Raw genomic sequence first — 17,550 nt, forward strand, 5'->3', positions numbered from 1 at the left:
ACGTGTGGAGGGGGATCTTCTGTGCTTGCCCTGCCCCATCTCAGAGGTGTCCCTGTCCCTTCTGCTCTGTCCCCAGCATTCCCTGTAACAACTCCAGAGCCTCTGGTGTTGGTTACCCCACCGAGGTGCCTAACAGCCAACCGGACACAGCAAGGCGTCCTCCTGTCGTGGCTCCCTCCCGCCAACCACAGCTTCCCCATCGACCGCTACATCATGGAATTCCGCGTGGCGGAGAAGTGGGAGATCCTGGATGACGGCATCCCGGGCTCTGAGAGCGAGTTCTTTGCCAAGGACTTGTCCCAGGTGAGCAGGGGCTGCCCACGCCACGCCCAGCCCATGATCTTTTGCAGCCTTCGTGGTTCTGTGATAATATTGCACCATCTGCTGCAGCTCCGGGGAAGTTTCAGAGTGGAAGTTTCCCTGTGCTCCATCAAGGAGCTGGGCAAGTGTTGGAAAAGAGAGAACATTTTAATAATTTTAGTTAATGGTGTTAAGTAACCATAGTCAATATACATAAAAATTATAGATTGTGTGTTACTCTTCAATTACTCCTAGCCAGCATTTGGCAAAGTTGTTATAAGCTGCTTTTGTAGGAACACAGCTTGAGAAAATGACTGAAACTTAAAGTTTTGATAAAGTCACTCCGATATGCTTCAATTAACAAAGCCTGGGAGAGAAGGATGTATTGTTGAGGTTGGAATGTAGGATTTGTGGGCCACAAGGACATTTTGCAGAAACCAGAAGCTAAAGAGACTCACAAAGTCTCAGTACACATTAGAAAGTCCCTGCAGGAGGAAAAAGATACTAAAAATATGCACTAATTAGCATAAGAAGCGAGAAATCAATAACCAATAGAGGATAGAATACTAACTAATGAAAGAGAATGGTGTAATTTAGAACCAATGAACAATAATTTTTGTTTGATAAAAATGTATAAATAGATGAAAAAGTTTTGTATCTGTGTCTGGGTGGAGGCCAGAATTTTACTGGCCATACACCCCCTGGGCAGGGATAAAAGGTTGACTTGCTGACATGAAAAAGGTGGTGTTAGAGGGTTTTATTTATCCTGGAGATGTTGAAGGCTCTGGTAAGACGAGACTGGAGGCTGTGTGGGTGCCCTGACAGGTGTGTTTGGTGTTCCAGGACACCTGGTACGAGTTCCGTGTGCTGGCGGTCATGCAGGACCTCATCAGCGAACCCAGCAACGTCGCTGGCGTGTCCAGTACAGGTGAGGGCTGGCTCCTCTTCTCCCCCCGGCCGTGGGGCTGGGCTGTGAGGGGTGTGTGGGGCTGTGAGGGGTGTGTGGGGCTGTGAGGGGTGTGCAGGGCTGTGATGGATGTGCAGGGCTGTGAGGGGTGTGCTGAACACCGCGCTGACCCCAGGCTGCCTCCCGGTGGGAGCAGGCGAGGACAAATCCCCGGAGCACCGCAGAGCCCAGCACGCCCCGGGCTCTGCGGCGAGCCTGGAGAACAAAGCTCGGAGCGGGCACTGGCGCAGCCTGGAAACGGGAATGGAAGGTGGAGAGAGGCAAACGTAGCACTGCAGTGCCGAGTCCACAGGGAGAAGAGCTTTGCGAGCGGGAGGCTGCAGCGTGCTGCAGTTGGTGCGTGTTCCCTGCACATGCAGCTCGCAGAATGCTCCTCCAGCCGAGGGGCAGGCGGACGAGGGTTGTGATGGCGCTGGGGAAGGCGAGGGCAGCAGCAAGGAAGGGATGGGGATGCGGCGAGCTCGGATTTTCTGGCTCTCGTGGAAAAGCCGGCTCGGCTGTGCTGCGATGCAGCGGTCTCTCTCTGCCCCCAAGTGGTGCCGTTGTGGTGAGGAGAGCTTGCTGCAGCCTCCCTGCTCGCTGCCCTTGCTCCTCACGCCCGGTTTTTCTGATGGGGTTTGGCAGGTGCCCGGCCCCAGGCAGCTGCTCTCCCAGGCTGAAAGCCCGGGATCCGTGGGGGAACACGCTGATGCTGGATATGGCACACGGGAAGAGCACTGAGGTGTGCAGGGTGCACATCTGCACGTGCCCACAGCTGAGGTCTACTGGGGCTTCACATGTGTTGCTGCATAGCAAAGGGATGTCATAAGGGTTTGGAGCTCAGTTCTCATTGGAACGCTGAAATGAAGCACTGACAAAGGGGTTGAAATACCTTGTGCTACTGCAGCACGTTATTCAGCCAGGAGGTGACTGCAGGTTTGCTGCAGTTGTGTGTGTTTAGACATAAATTTGTATTTGCTCAGTGTGGAGGCTGCTTCCCTGGGTGGCCACCAGCTAACACAGAAAGGTTTATCAGGTTGCTTTGGGCAATCTGGTCTAGTTGAAGATGTCTCTGCATATTACAGGGGTGTTAGACTAGTCTTAAACAGCCCTTTCCCACCCAAACTATCTCATGATTCTGTGATCTGGTGTGAGATCACCAAACCCTTGGCTCTGAAGCAGCGCTGATTGCTCTCCCAGGGTGGGCTGGCTTGGAAGCAGGGTCTTTACAGAGATTATCATTCCTGGAGACTATCACTGCCTCCACACTGCGGCAGCTCCCCGGGGAAGGCAGCAGGTGTAACGCTGAGTTGTGCTTTCCCCCCAGACGTTTTCCCTCAGCCTGACCTGACGGACGAGGGCCTAGCCCGCCCGGTGCTGGCTGGCATCGTTGCCACCATCTGCTTCCTGGCTGCTGCCATCCTCTTCAGCACACTCGCCGCCTGCTTCGTCAACAAGCAACGCAAACGCAAGCTCAAGCGCAAGAAAGGTGAGTCCCCTCCCGGTGTGCCTCCTCCCTCCTTCCTGTCTCCTCCTCGTTTCTGCCCCCTGGTCTGTGTTGTGGTCGTAACCTTCTTCCCTGTCTGTCTCTTCTTCGTCCGCGCGCGTCCTCAGGTGAAGCCCTGACTTCCTCCCTCGGCTGTGCCTGAAAGCGCCCGTGGTCGGGAGCGGGAGAGGCAGGGTGGGTGAAGAGGCGCCAGAGAAACTAGCCTGGGAATTCCGAGGGAGCTCTCCCGCGTGGTGATAACTCCTAGAGCCGGGGATTTAGGGCTGGGCTGTCCTCAGGGGGCGGACGGGGGGCACCGCTCACCTCCTCCAGGTCCCCCTGCAGCTCCCAGCCTGTAGCAGGCAGTGCTGGGCTAGAGAAGACCCCAAAGGAGACCCTGCTGCTCTGCTTCCCAAAAGCTGGGACTGCAGGCTCCATGCAGGAGCAGCTGGTAGGGAAAAGGGTGGCTGGGCAGCTGGAGAGGGCAGGGAAGCGGCTCCGTCTCCTCCAGCCTGCGGGGCTGCGGCAGCAGGACGGGCAGGACCCTGTGACGGGAGCTGTTTGTTGTCAGCAACCATTAAAGCACTGGAGCAATGAAACCTTGGCCTCTTGTTGAGTGTCTTTTGTTGTCTTGATGTTGAGTCTGTCTTGTCTCTGTGGTGTTGCGCCTCCTCAGCGTTCTCTCTTCTTTCCCCTTTTTATTCTCTTCCAGACCCTCCTCTCTCGATAACCCACTGCAGGAAGAGTTTGGAGTCCCCGTAAGTATCTGTCTTAGTTGCAGCACCAGGCTGTGGGGTCTTCAAGGTGCCTCCCTCCTACAGTCATTGCAAAGCTCAAAAGGGAAGATCTCATCCTTTTTTGGTTGCTCCTGATGAGTTGTGTTTGGGTGTTCCCTGAACTTTTGGGAACACAGCAGTTCACAAGAGACAAATGGGCTTTGGAGCAAAAAGCAGCAGGGACAAATGCAGCAAACTGAGCTAAGAGATGACCCTGCCTGGATCTGTGAACATTTTCCGAAGCTGGAGTTGGCTGATGGAAGTGAATACCACACCAGTTGGAAGGGGCTCCTTAGGACAAGGACTAGCCCGCTGCATATGGAGTCCTTCCTGCCAGCTCGGTGTAGTTTATGAGTCATTCTCTGTTGGCTCTTTTTTTCCCTGGGAAATCCATCTTTTCTCATGAGGAGTGCCCTGCTGAAGCCTCTTTGCACATGTGCCCAAAGGTGGTGGATCGTGGTGCTGCAGAAACCACAGCTCATTGCAGAGCCCATCAAAAGCATGTGTAGCTGCAAATCAGCAGGAGCATCTTCCCGGTGGGAGTGCAAGAGCCTGGGATGTGGACACCTCATTATTTGGCTCCTCGCCTGCTGCAAAATGTGCCAGTGCTGGTGGATCTGAATCTTACTTGTTTTCAGTTCACTGCACTGAAATAACCTGCACTGTCTCTGTTGGATCTGCTGTCTTTTGCCTCTCAATCCTGCTTGTCCAAGGCTTTCTGGATAGGGATGAGGGAACAATCTTGGTGCTCTCTGCCTTTTGAGGTGCTCAGCCTAAAGTCTGAGTGTTGAGAATGGGAGGAAGAATTGGTCTGAAATGATCCATCAGCATCTCCAAGTGAGATGCTGAGTTCTGTGGAAGGGAACATTTGCCTGATGTCCCTCTTCTCAGGGCCTTTCCTGGGCATGGATAGCTCAGGTGGACATAAAAAACATCAGAAGGAGTTGGAAGCGAGCTCTGGATGTGTCTTTTTCCCTGTGGGGCTGTGGAACTTGTGGCAAGGTGTTGGTGGAGCTTGTTGCTAGGTGTTGGGGTGTTGATGGAGTTTATTGCAAGGTGTTGGTGTGAGCTTTCTGTCCCAAGTGTTCCAAGCTGCCCTCGCAAGGAGCAGGGATGTTGTGCACTGCTGCTGGCAAGACTCTGCCATCCCGGTTAGCCCCTGCCACTTTCTCCCAGAGGTTCCTCTTTTGAGAGCTGGTAGCACTTTGTTTTCCGGATCCCGAGTGGTTCTTCTGGGCGAGAATGCCTCCTTTCAGCTCTGGGTGACCGTCCCCTCTCGGTTTTTCTCCCCTGTGGTCCAGGTTGTCTTCCGGCAAGGTGAGTCCCGAGAGCATCCGCACACTCCGTCCCCCCTCGGAGTCCTCTGACGACCAGGGCCCGCAGGCCAAGCGGATGCTGAGCCCCACCAAGGAGAAGGAGCTCTCCCTTTACAAGAAGACCAAACGAGCCATCAGCAGCAAGAAGTACAGCGTCTCCAAGGCGGAGGCCGAAGCCGAGGCCACCACCCCGATCGAGCTCATCAGCCGCGGGCCGGACGGGCGCTTCGTCATGGACCCGGCGGAGATGGAGCCCTCGCTGAAGACGCGGCGGATCGAGGGCTTCCCCTTCGTGGAGGAGACGGACATGTACCCCGAGTTCAGGCAGTCGGACGAGGAGAACGACGACCCCGTCGTCCCCGCCTCCGTGACCGCCCTGAAAGCCCAGCTCACCCCTCTCTCCTCCAGCCAGGAGTCCTACCTTCAGCCACCAGCATACAGCCCCCGGTTCCACCGGGCGCTGGAGGGTCCCGGCACCCTGCAGGCCACCGGCCAGGCCCGCCCGCCGGCCCCCCGGGCTTTCCACCACCAGTTTTACGGTTACCTCAGCAGCAGCAGCCCCGGGGAGGTGGACCCGCCGCCCTTCTACATGCCAGAAGTCAGCCCGCTGAGCTCAGTCATGTCCTCCCCACCGCTGCCCCCCGAGGGGCCCTTCGGACACCCCACCATCCCCGAGGAGAACGGGGAGAACGCCTCCAACAGCACGCTGCCCCTGGCCCAGACCCCCACGGGGGGCCGGTCCCCCGAGCCCTGGGGCAGGGCCGAGTTCCCCTTCGGCAGCCTGGAGCTGGCCCCTGCGCCGTTCCCCCACCAGCTCCAGCCCTGCGAGGCGGCCGAGGGCTCCCAGCCCACGGGCTGCCTTCCTCGGGGGCCGCCCCCCTCATCCCTCCAGGTGGTCCCCGCATCCTACTCGGGCATCCTGCCCCTGGAGGCACCAAAGAGCTGGACCGGCAAGTCACCGGGCAGGGGTCAGTCCTCCGTGCCCACTACCACCAAGTGGCAGGACAAACCTATGCAACCCATGGGATGTCAAGGGCAGCTAAGACATACCAGCCAAGGTATGGGCATACCCGTGTTGCCTTACCACGAACCGTCCGAGCCCGTCGGCCCCAGCGGCACAAGCACATTCAGCCTGGACACCAGGTGGTACGAGCCCCAACCCCGACCTCGGCCCAGCCCTCGGCAGGTCAGGAGGGCTGAGCCCAGTTTACATCAGGTGGTGCTACAACCTTCAAGGCTTTCTCCTCTGACCCAAAGTCCCCTGAGCTCCCGCAACAGCTCCCCGGAGCTGACTGCCCGCGCCCGGCCCCGCCCAGGGCTCATCCAGCAGGCGGAGGTGTCGGAGATCACGCTGCAGCCGCCCGCGGCCGTCAGCTTCTCCCGCAAATCCACGCCGTCCTCCACGGGATCTCCGGCGCCCAGCAGCCGCGGGGACAGCCCCAGCTTCCGACCGACCACCGCCTTCACCCCCGTGGGCACCGGCTTCTCCAACTCCCAGGGCTCCTCCCTGCCCGTGGACACCATGGATGTTTTCGGAGACATCCCTTCTCCAAGGAGGGCTGGCGAGGAGATTCTCCAACCGGAGCCGACATCCACCACCACGGTAGCCGCCACAGGGTAAGTGTGTGAGCCCGTGGTGACGCCCCCCTGCCCCTTCCTGGCTTCCCCCACCCTGCCTTACCCACTCCCTCTGACTCCCTCCCTGCCATCACCATCCCCACTGGTAGGGTCTCTCTGGGCACGCTGCAGCATCCCTTTTGGAGACGGCGTCCCGCGGGCTTTGCTAGGCAGAGGCTGGTGCCACGGGCACGGGTTGCATGGCCGCCGCCCGAGAGCGCTGGGTTTTAGGCAGGCGACCTTCCCGGTCCCTTGGGAATCTGGGAGCGCCGTGACTCGGGCTACGGGCCATCTACCAGGTGCACAAAGACCTGGCTCGCTTAGGTAAGTGTCCTGGTGTCACTGGAGGTTGTTTCCTCTTCTAGCTGCTGGCTCTTGGCTTTCTTCGAACGTTAGGGCCGCCGCCGCCGCGCCTCTGTCTTCCTCCTCTTCCTTCCCGCGGAGTCTAGAGAGCTTTAATGCATGACAGAAACAGCTATCACGGTCACCGCCCCACCTGCAAAAGGGATGCTGCAGCCCCAGGACGCGGGCAGGGAGAGATCAAGGACTTAGCCACACCAGCAGCATGTCAGGAGAGGAGGAAAAATAAAAATAAACTAAGCCCAGCGGAGATCGGGAGGCTGCCGGCACGCTCAGATCCTGCCCTAAAGAGGGATGTGGCTGCACTAGACAGTAGCGGCTGGTTTTCCAGGTACCAGGGTTGCTCCAGGCAAAAGCGTCTCTCTCTCTCTCTCTCTCTCTCCTCCTTTCTACTTCTCCTCTTTCCTTCCGTCTTTCACAGCACCTTAGACCCCGTAGCCGTGCTTTCGTCCCATCCTTTCGTCTCGCTTCATTCTGGCTTCTTGTCTGGTGGGGTCGAGCCCCCTCCTCCGGCTTGTGGCAGAGAGCAGTCGGGGGCCGGGGCTGCCGGCCCCGCGGAGCCGGCGCGGTCGGAGGCGTTCGGAGGAGAGGCTGTGTTCTGGGGAGGGGGGAGGCAGCGTTTCACCCCGCAGCGCCCTCCGCATTTCACTCCCGCCCTCTGGTACCTGGAAGCGCTATGGCCTTAGCAAATCCATCCGGCACTGAACGGAAGGAAGGAGGGCTCAGGGGAGAGAGGATGGGGAGGGAGAGCAGCTGGACGAGCCTGAAATGACTTCTGTGTGCCTCTGGAAAACCCAGCTACGGAGCGATGCAGTCAGGGATGTAGCCACAGGTCCATGTCTCTAGCAGGGCATGCCAAGGAGAGCCAGCTCCAGGACAGAGCCGTGTTAGAGCAGCACTGTTGTCCGTGCTTTTATGCAGTGTATCCATTCGCTTTGTTGATTATCGTTTTTGTTTCTTCTTTTCCTTTCTCTTCTGTTTCTTTCCCCCTTTCTTCTCCAGCCTCGTTTCGTTTGTGTTTGAGTTTGGTTTCTTTCCCTCCTTTTTCCTTTGGAGTTGTTGACGTGCTGATGTGTTGCGGAGCTCGGCTCCTTGCGGGTGTTGATAACTGCTTTGTTTTTGATTAATCTCAGCTATCTGGGCAGTGTTGTCGAGACAAGCTTCTCCTCAGCTCAATAGGTAAGGGTGATCCATGTCCGAAAGGATGGTGTGGGTGCTGTGGAGGGTGGCCGGGAGCGGGGCATGACAGGGGACACGGAAGGGGCTTTTCCAATACCATCTCTTCCTTTAAAGGGGAATAAGGATTGTGAAAACACTAGGAAACACCTCTGGACGCACAGTCTCTGTGGCTTTTGGGTTTCCTCTCCCAGCAGCACACGCTGCTCCCCTGCCTTCGGGGCTGGGGTTTGGGATGAGCCGAGCTGCTGTCTCCCTGGGCCACCCTTCCTTTCTTGGGGGATGGTGACACACATGGCACTTTTGGCCCTGGCAAGGTGCTCGAGGGTTGTGTGGTGTTAGGGAGGTGTGTGTTGACATGGGGTTTTCCCAGATGATCCAAACCAGGAGGAGCCCACAGCTGCCCTTTGAAGCCAGGAAAAACAGCCACCTCTGGAGCTATCAGCTGCAGACAGCCTGCTCAGGGTGGGCTCCAAAAATCAGTCTCCAGCTGCAATCCAGCACATGGAGAATTTTGTTTCCAGCAGTATCTGGATCTGTTTTCTTTTTCCCGAGTCTCCTCAGTCACAGAAAATGGGACAAGTCTTTCTCCCAAGATGGATTGTATGCTTGGCAGCAGCAGAACTATGGTCTCAGGCTGCCAGAAAGGTGTTCTTTCCTTCCTATCACAAGTGTAGTCATGGGAAAATCCCTCCATCCCTGAAATTCTTCTTGGAGGAATGTTTGACTTCTTGTGACCCAGCTGTAGTTAAACAGCCCTAAGCAGATCTTGAAAGTCTCTTCCAAGAAAATTCCTCCTGGGCTGCCTTCATGGGGCCGATTTCCTAAACAGCCATGGGCACTTCTGGAACTGGGATGGAATAATCTGGAGATGGTTTTCAGACCTTAGAAGCAGAAGAATATCACTAAAATTGCCAAATCCAGATGGGGTAATAGTAATTTTTTACCCAGAGGATTGGCAGCACTGACCTGTTTGGCCATCAGCCAGGCTGCTTGTGAAAGCAGAGATGGGATTGTAGATGGGCCTCGTTCTAAGGGCCTGGCCATACCCAAACTTCCTTAGGACAGGTCTTACGAAAGGTTAAGCTCTGCTGCCTTGGTTGGGAAGAGGCAAGGTCCTGGCTGATTCTCTCCAACAGCCTGAGGAGCTTTGTTGGGCTGAGAAAGAGCCTCATGAGAGGGAGGTGGGATGACTAGAGAAATCAGGGAGATGTTTGCAGGTGAGGGGAATTCCTCCAGCTGACCTGGAGGATTGTCCAGGGGTGGGGAGAGCAGGATTGGTGAGGAGGGGGTGTTGGATGTGTGTGCTCCATGGAGGAGCCATCCTTTTGGCATGACAAAACCCATCCAAATCTCTTGAGCACTTGGCTTCCTTCTCCTTCTGTTTTTCATTGCTGATCTCAGAGCAGGGCATCCCGTGAGGAGCAAATCTGGCACCAAGCCTTGGTGAGGTCTGGGCTGTGCCAGGCTTTTTGGGAAATGGGGAAGCTCTCAGAGAGGATGTGGCTGTTTGTTCTTGCTCTGTGGCACTTCTCTGCTCTGGCAGCATTAGGGACACGAGCAGACACGGCTTTAGCACAGCAGAGATGAGTCTAGGCTCGTGTCTGAGTTTGGTGTGGCTCTTGCCCAGATCCTGGCTGGCTCCAGTGCTGGCTGCCGTGGGCTGATGGATTTTGAGGAGCAGGGTCATGCTGCCCAGCAGGATGGGAGCAGCCATGTGTCCTACTCCAGGATGCTGCTGGGAACTGCAGTCACAGAAGCAACCCCAGGGTCATTATCCCCAAAAATGGGAAACCAGAAGAATAAATCTCACTTCAATAAGCGAGGAATCCCGTAGAGAGCCCAGCCAAGTAATTTCTTGATGATTGGGGGTCATAAAATTGTCAGTGCATGCGGTGCACAGGGATTTTATACCAGACCAGCCAGATTTCTCTATTGCAGCATTAAAAGCTGAGAGAAGGACAAACAGCATGTGAGCTCTGTGCTGGGGCATGGTGGCTTTTGCCAGGTGAAGCTCAGGCAGTTTTTATGGATGGGCAGGGATAAATGATGCCGTTACTGAGCCAGCACGAGGAGTTCTCCCATCTTCTTCTCTTAGGATGCAGCGCGCATCTCGGAACAGGGAAAAGGGGGCTGTCGTCTCCCTGCAGAGGGAAACCCAAAAACCACAGACAAGGCACCAAGCTCCCCTGCCCCTCGGCATGGCAGCCTGCCCTGGGTGGCCTCCCCAGGCCCCCCCTGCCAGGGCAGCCCTGCCAGTGCTGGGAGCTGGGGGGCTTGGCCGTGGCGTAGCGTTGAGTGGCGAAGGGACGTCGGCGCCAGGCATGCGGGGAGGAGCAGCAGCCCTCGCTCCCCACTTGAAAGAAAACAGGTTCCCCTTTAAAGACTGTCCATGTGCTGATCCTCTGCATGTGTTCCATGCCTCCTTCCGCTTGGAGAAGTTGTGAGTCCGCTTGTCTGAGTGCGTTTTCCTTTTCTTTCTTAATTATTCTTATTATTCTTCTTATTATTTTATTTTTCTTTTCAGTCTCTTTAATTTCCTTATATATTTTCTCACTCCTGTTTTTCATTTATCTTCCTCTCTCCCCTCCCTTTCCCCGTGACTGTATCCCCCTCTTCCTGTCCAGCCCGGCCCCGTCTCCCTCGCCTCCTCTCCTCTCCGTCAGCATGGTGGTGCAGTCCGTTGTGTAGATGAGTTGTGGTGTCTGCAGACCTGTAGAAGGGCACCCCTTCTCTGGTGTGCTCCCCGCTGTGACCGGCCCCTTCCTCCCTCCCTCCCGGCCGTGCCTTGGCAGCAGCAGCAGCCCTGGCCTGGGGCTGTCACCGCGGTGTTTCTCTGGCACCTCTTGTGATGAAGGATCCCAAGCGTTCCGGGATGGAGGCAGCAGCCAGCACTGCCTCAGAGCAGAGTGGGAATTCTGACTTGCAGGAGCCTCGTGTAGGAGGATGGAGCTCTTCGTGTGAGGAGGATGAAGGGTTGAAGGACACAGTGGGCTTCTTTCAAGTGGATGCTCTGCTTTATCCAAGTGGATGCTCTAACATGCCCAAGCTGTTCCTGGATGTCAATGTCTTGGCTCAAGGAGAGGAGGAGACAGGGAGGGTGTGTTGAGACCTCTACGAGGTTAAATATACATAAATATATGTATGGTATCCTTGAATCTCTTGGACCCTTCCTTTATATGGGTTCCCCTCCTGAGTGGAAAGAGGCCAGTGGATCTTCTTTCAGGAGTCTTCTCCCTTTTATCTTTGCTTTGTACATGGAAGGACATTTGAAGAAGAGCAGCTGAGATGTGCGTTGGACTGGATATTTCTTCTCTACTTCCTTTTCCTGTCCTGGGACTCTTGAAGGTCCTTCAGTTCCTTTGTGGCCTCTCCAATACTTCCCAGTCCATGCAGTCCAGACACTTGCTTATGCAGAAGAGTTTCCCTTTGAAGACTCGAGGAAAATTGCTTCTCCAGGAATTGGTGGTGCCTCACAGAAGGTTGGTGCCAGGAGTTCACGTGGGCTTCTCAAAGCTCCTTTGTTTAGCTCTAGGCTGAAGTTTCTAGAAGAATTTTGCCTGCCTCCCTGAACATCTCATCTGTTGGAATTCAAGATCTCCTTCATGCGTGGGCAGCTGCCCAAAATGTGAACTCTCGGGGCAGGAAGAGGCTTTTGGCTGAGCTTAAAATGAAAATTAATTTGGAAGAATCGGCGCCCTTTGAAGAGAAAAAGGGTGGGTAGAGCAGATAAAATTTGGCTGCTGAGTAGCATCGTTTTGTCCTCTGTATCTCTTCCTTGCCAGAGGTCAGACAGTATTTATGGTGACACATGGGTTCAGTGCACTCACTGTTTATGTTTGTGTGTATAAATACGAGTTCAATTACGGAGAACTAGTGGAAATAAGCTTCAGGCAATTTCCTCATAATCCCTCATGTAAATCTGTTTAATTTTGTCAGCATGCCACAACAGCTTCTTCGTAGAAAGAAAAAAGAGTGGAAAGAGCAAGAGACTTTTACAGGCTGAGCTTTAATAATAGTGGCAAAGCTGTCTGGGTGGTGGAAAGGGGAGCTAGAAAGAAGGTGCTGGTGGGCAGGATGGTGGCAGGATCACCAAGGTGATGTCCAGAGCTTGGCACACGTGAGCTGCGTGGGCGATGGAGCTGGAGCAGCTGAAGCCACCTGCAGGAATGTGACTCCTGTGCACCCCACAGAATGGTGGCTGTAAGTGGGCAAAGCCTGTCATTGGCCATTCAAGCAGGAATTGCTGCAGGAATGCCATGCTGTGACCTGTGGGTCACCGTGGCACAGCTGGCATGTGTGTGGCTGGCTGTGTTGGTTCAGCTCAGAGGATGTGGCTGCTGCTGGCAGCACCTCTCACAAGAGGCTGCTTGCACTTGGGAAGGTGTTTGAGCTCTGCAAATGTAAACGTCATCTTCCTGACGAGGAAAAGCTTGGATCCAGCCAGCGGGACTCCCGGCATGTCTAATGAGCTGCTTCATCTTTGGCTGATGTGATGCTCTGCTGGGAGCTGGAACAGAGGCTCTCCAGGAGCTCTCTGCACCTTGACGTCTCTGTTGCGTTGGAAAACATGAAAAGGAGCTTTTCTGTGCCCAGTGTTTGGGTTTCTGTTGCGTCTGCTGCGCCTCAGCTGCTTCTTCACCTCACGCTGCACTTCCCTGGGTGCTCTCCAGTGCTGCTGGCAGAACTGAGAAGCTTTGCAATCACACTCATCTTCAAAAAAAACACCCCAAAACCCTTCTGCTCCCCAAGGGGAAAAATCTCCTGGGAGCTCCAGCTGAAATTTTAACACTCTGGAGACGCTTGGGATGTTGGATGGGAAGCGCTGCTGTCACAGTGTGCTCTGCAGTGGTGGCACACGTGGGGGAAAGCCTGCAGGGTATCTTCAGTGCCAGCCAGGCTCTGCCTGGACCCCAGGGGAGATGAGGAGCTCCAAACTCTCTGTGGGTGGGTGTATTCTGGTATCTCAGCCCAGGAGTGTGATGTCTGTGCTCCAGCCCATGTCCTCACACTTCCCTGCTGCTCCTGCCAGCAGCCACGGTGTTTTTGCAATGCTGGATGGGGCATACCTTGCTGACAAACAGGAGGACATCATCCTCAGTGGTTCTGTGCCCAGGCAGGAGTCTGAAGGCACTGATGTTGCCTCTTGCAGCCAGCTGAGGTGGCTCCTCCTGCCCTCCTGCTGCCCGTGGCTTGGGCAGTTTGCCAGTCCCTGCCCCGGTCACGGATGGATGCAGGAGCTGCCATCAGCACTGTCCTCTGTGTGGCTCCTGTGACAAGGTTTGGTTGCTGACCTCTGGCGACCAAGTTGTGAGAGCAGAAGAGAGTCTCCTCCTCCTCTGAGGGGTGCTGGCAGGCTGGCTTAAATCTCCTTTCCTCATTGGAACCTGGCTTAAAGTGTTGGCTTTATCGCAGTGAACGTGCTTTGTGGAGGCTTCCTGTCTTCTCTGAACACATTGTCTGCAAATGGCTTGGGTTTATCCCAGATGGCCTCAGACTTCTTCTGTGGCATTAGGAGTTGGTGACTCTTGGAGGGCCGTGGAAGTAAAATGGAGAGGGGGAAGGAGATGGGAAAGCAGCAAGAAGGGGGGATGCTGTGATGTGTTATAGATAAAAGCTGGACTGCTCGCTCTCCTAAGGAAAAGGTTTTCCTCTAATGCTCTGCTCTCTACAGCAGTCATGCTTTCCAGGCCTTGGATGGGAAAAACAGGTACAGTGAAGGAAATAAAACAAAAAATCTCTTTGCAAAGGGGACGATACTGCACCTTGAGCTGGTTCCTGTAGAAGAGTTCCTCAGGGGGTACAGCTGATAAACTATCCCTTGCACTTGCTGGCTCTCCTGCAGGAAGCACCCCTTTGCAAATGCCCTCCTTGTCCTTGCAATAAAACCTTGTCAGTGTTTCCATTTCCAGCTCCCAGCCTCTTGCTGTTCCAGGAGCAGATGCTCCTGTGGTGTCGCGTTTCTGTTGTCGCTTCTCACAGGGACCTGGGAACGAGGTGCCTGTCCCAGCTCTGTTGGTGTGTGCCCTTGGTGTCCCTGTCTGTCGTGTGGCCCCTGGTTTTTTGGCTATGGGAGCAGGGCCAGCAGGATCCTGCCTCCCTGCTGTTTGTGGCGCCGGTGTTGTCCGCCCCGGGTGGCTCGTGATGCCCGTCTCGATGCTGCCGTGCCGCTTCTGCCTATCTCTTTCTCTTCTCTCTCCATCCCAAGGGGTTTCCTACCACTTCCCAGAAATGCCTTATCGGACATAGGATCTGCCCCGTCCTGTTTTGTTTAGCAGTGTTGGCATGGCAGGCAGGTGAGCTGGGGGTGCCCATGCTGGACGTGGCCGGTGGCATCGGCCAGGTCACGGTGCCGCTGGAAAACCTGGAGGAGACGTAGGGGGACAGCGGGGCCGCCTCACTTCCTCCATCCTGCGCTCTGGCACGCCTGGCTGGCCCTGCTCCCTCAGCCCCGGGTTTCTCACCTCTTCCTTTTCCACGGCAGAGCCAGCTGGGATCGGCCGATCCCCCTCCGGGGACGTCCAGAGGCCCGAGCGTGGCCGGGAGCCGCTGATGGCGCGTGTCTGCTTTTCCTTCCTAGAAAACGTCCATCTCCGCCCGGGGACGCTGCTGCACCTGAGAGGCTCGAAGCTCTGAAATACCAGCGGATAAAGAAGCCCAAAAAGTCATCCAAGGGCTCTTCGAAATCCAGAAAACAACCCAGTGAGTGCGAGGACCTCGCGGTCCCTAAGAGCGTTCCCTGTGTCCTGCTGTGAGCAGAGTTCAGGCAGATCCCTGCCGGTTCCAGTGCTGGGGGTCTCCAAGCCCATTCCTGGATGCTGCCCTTGTTCCCTGCCTCCCACAGGGATCTCTCCCCGGGCTGCTTGCCTGCAGGTTGTCCCTCCTTTGCTCCTCCAAACCGAGTCCTTTCCTCGCATCTCCCATATTTAGTAATTTGTTTGGATTTTGAGTGTTAATTTCATTTTCCCCGCTGCCCAGCATTCTCCCTTCTTGCTGCGCTGCGGGTTGAGGGCCAGGCTTGCTGTCACCTCCCTTTTCCAGCAAGCAAAGCGCTCTGCTCTGCCTGCTGCTGGCTCCAGTCCCATCTGCCTTCTCTCCCCCCTTCCCAGACGGCTCTGCCTCCCAGGTTCAGCACCCTCCCAGCTCTCAGGTACTGTCGCCTGACGAAGCTGTCTGCCTCCGCAAGAAGAAGAGACACCCTCGTCAGGACCCCTTCGCCCGGCTCTCAGCGCTGAAGGACGACCTCTGCCACCGGCAGCTCCCTGAAGACCAGACAGCCATTCTCAACAGCGTGGACCACGATGACACCAGCGGACATGCCACCCTGCTCTAGCCTGGCGCCGGGCCCTGGAGGTTGAACAGGAGCAGTGGAGGGAGCTGGTGTCACACCACGGGGGGATGGAGGTGATGGGAAGGAGGGGGGACACCCCTGCGCTGTCACCTCACTGAGGGGTTCGGCGGGGATGAGCTGGGGGGGCCCGGGGGATGCTTTGGGGAGGATGCTTTGGGCTGGGTGTTCCTCAAATCCACTTCTCCCCCACCCCAAACAGTTTGGGTGGGGTGGGAAGGGAGGGGCGTTGCACCTCGGTTTTGGAAAAGATCTCTAGGCTTCAAAGGCATGGATGGAGCTTTTGACATCTGTGTCCGCAGCGCGTGTTTAGGGGGAAAGTGTGGGATTGAGCAGCTGGCCCTCAATCGCCGGAAGAAATTGAATGACAAAGGGTGTAATTAAGTGACAAGAACCTAACAACCCAGGCAGGAACATGGTAATCCCATGAATCTGATTATGATAAACATGACCAAATATTCCCAGGAAAGCTGTAATTGTGAAAATCTCCCTGCCTCCCCCTTCCCAGCCTCCTTTGACGTGAAGGTAACAGCAGCAAAACCATCCGTGACATCTTTCCTTACCTATCTCTGAAAGGGGAAAGCCAGAAAGACCCCGAGCCTTCGAATCAATGTGAGATGTGAGAAATCACCATTTGTCTGCGTGCAAACGCACCCGAGCCTCGGTGTAACGTGCGCTCGGTGCCGCGCGAGCGCGCAGGTACGGGGCCAGTGTGATCTGAGGGTGCTTCCCCCTCCAGGTGCGGCGTGTGCCAGCTTTGATGAGGGTGGGTTTGATGAATTCTGCCCGACGCTCTGTGCATCTCAGGCAAATGTTCTTCCGTGCCGCGGGGCGATGTGATTTCTCACTGTGTGATTGTTTCATCTCTGCCGGTGACCGCGGAGCGGGGAGACGCAGGCGCGCGAGCGAGCGGGGCTTGGCTGCTTGGCCCCCAGAGCCTCCGTCGGCAGGTGCTGAGCCCCGGAGAGAGCATCTGGAAGTGCCCAGCTCTGCGGATGGACGTGGATGGCTCCGTGCAAAGCTAAGCCCAGCGTTTTGCGCCAGCTTAAAATACGTTGCTGCTGGTTTCACCTGTTTCCCCTTTTCCCTCCCGCTCCAGCCCGGATGTGTCGGCTGTGACACCCGCCGGGGTTGTGTCCCTCCCTTTACTCCCTGTTCCCCTCTGTAATGCTGTTCTAACTCTTCACCAGAATGTATTTCCTCTTCAGAATAGGGTAGGTTTGGTGGCTGGTGGTTTTCTGGATTGCATAGGCCTTTTTTTTGGTTTGTTTTTAGCAGGCAAGGTGTAACCCGAGAACAGCCGGGCTCACTCTCCTGCTCTGCCTCCACTCTCTGACTGCGTGGCCTTGGGCAAGTCACTTGACCTCTCTGTGCCTCAGTTCTCCCATCTGTAAAATGGGGATAAGTCATATTTGAGCACTTTGGACAAGCACTTGGTGGCCTACACACTGCAAGTGCTATGTAAATGCTTAGTGCTAATACCAAGCAATCCCTACCTTTAAAATATTTAGAGTTGGTTCTTTTGTTTTTTAGTTTGAAGTGGTAAAATCAACCACTGCATCCAGGTTTGCACAGTTCTTCCTCTGCGGTAAAGTGCTAAACCCTCCAGCCTGCCTGGGAATAAAACACCAAGTGTTTCATGTAGATATTCTTGCTTTGAGTGGATTCAGGCTGTAGAAAAAGTGTCAGGAGAGCTGGAGAGCCTGCAGGCATGTTTTCAGCCCCAGGCTCTCTATTTGCAAATGAAACTTTTGTTTATTCCCAGGTAGAATTGCCAAGAGATTCTCTGCAATCTCGCCTTTAATTCTGCTTTGCCTTGGTTTTTGCTCTTGCTGCTGGTTGAACCTCCAAGGGCTGAGATGTTTGGAGAAAGACACGAGCTCTCGGTTGTGATCCAGCTCTCTGACCACGCCACGCTTTTAGGTCGGAGCCTGTTGATTGCTCTGCCTCAGTATACCTGGTTTTGGAGGTTGTGCTTCCTCTCCCAGCAGGATGCTCGGGAACCTGCGACCACCAAAAGCAGAGCACCGTGTCTTTTCCAATCTCCAGGCCCTAAGTAAGGTTTGAACCACTGGACAATGAATCCTCTAAATCGATAACCAGATATTTCTGAGCTTTAACAACTTTGTGTAGGTGGTCTCAAACCATCAGCAGGTTTGTCTCGGGAAGGAGGGAGGGTCTGGCAGAACAGGCCCTCTCTTTCCAGCCTGCACCAGGGCTTTTTA

At 55.4% G+C, this 17,550-nt stretch overlaps 1 protein-coding gene across 1 annotated transcript in view; it reads left to right on the plus strand.

Annotated features, from left to right (window-relative positions):
- IGSF9B (immunoglobulin superfamily member 9B) overlaps positions 1–15,310 on the plus strand; it is a 40,216-nt gene extending 24,906 nt beyond the window's left edge. The window contains exons 14-20 of the mRNA XM_063417932.1: positions 77–303; positions 1,144–1,228; positions 2,574–2,735; positions 3,445–3,490; positions 4,810–6,441; positions 14,558–14,679; positions 15,087–15,310. Coding sequence (XP_063274002.1) covers positions 77–303; positions 1,144–1,228; positions 2,574–2,735; positions 3,445–3,490; positions 4,810–6,441; positions 14,558–14,679; positions 15,087–15,310 — 2,498 coding nt within the window. The remainder of the gene's footprint in view (positions 1–76; positions 304–1,143; positions 1,229–2,573; positions 2,736–3,444; positions 3,491–4,809; positions 6,442–14,557; positions 14,680–15,086) is intronic.
- Positions 15,311–17,550: the final 2,240 nt, after the last annotated feature.

This window comes from Prinia subflava, chromosome 22 (genome assembly GCF_021018805.1).
Source record: "Prinia subflava isolate CZ2003 ecotype Zambia chromosome 22, Cam_Psub_1.2, whole genome shotgun sequence".
Taxonomy (NCBI): domain Eukaryota; kingdom Metazoa; phylum Chordata; class Aves; order Passeriformes; family Cisticolidae; genus Prinia; species Prinia subflava.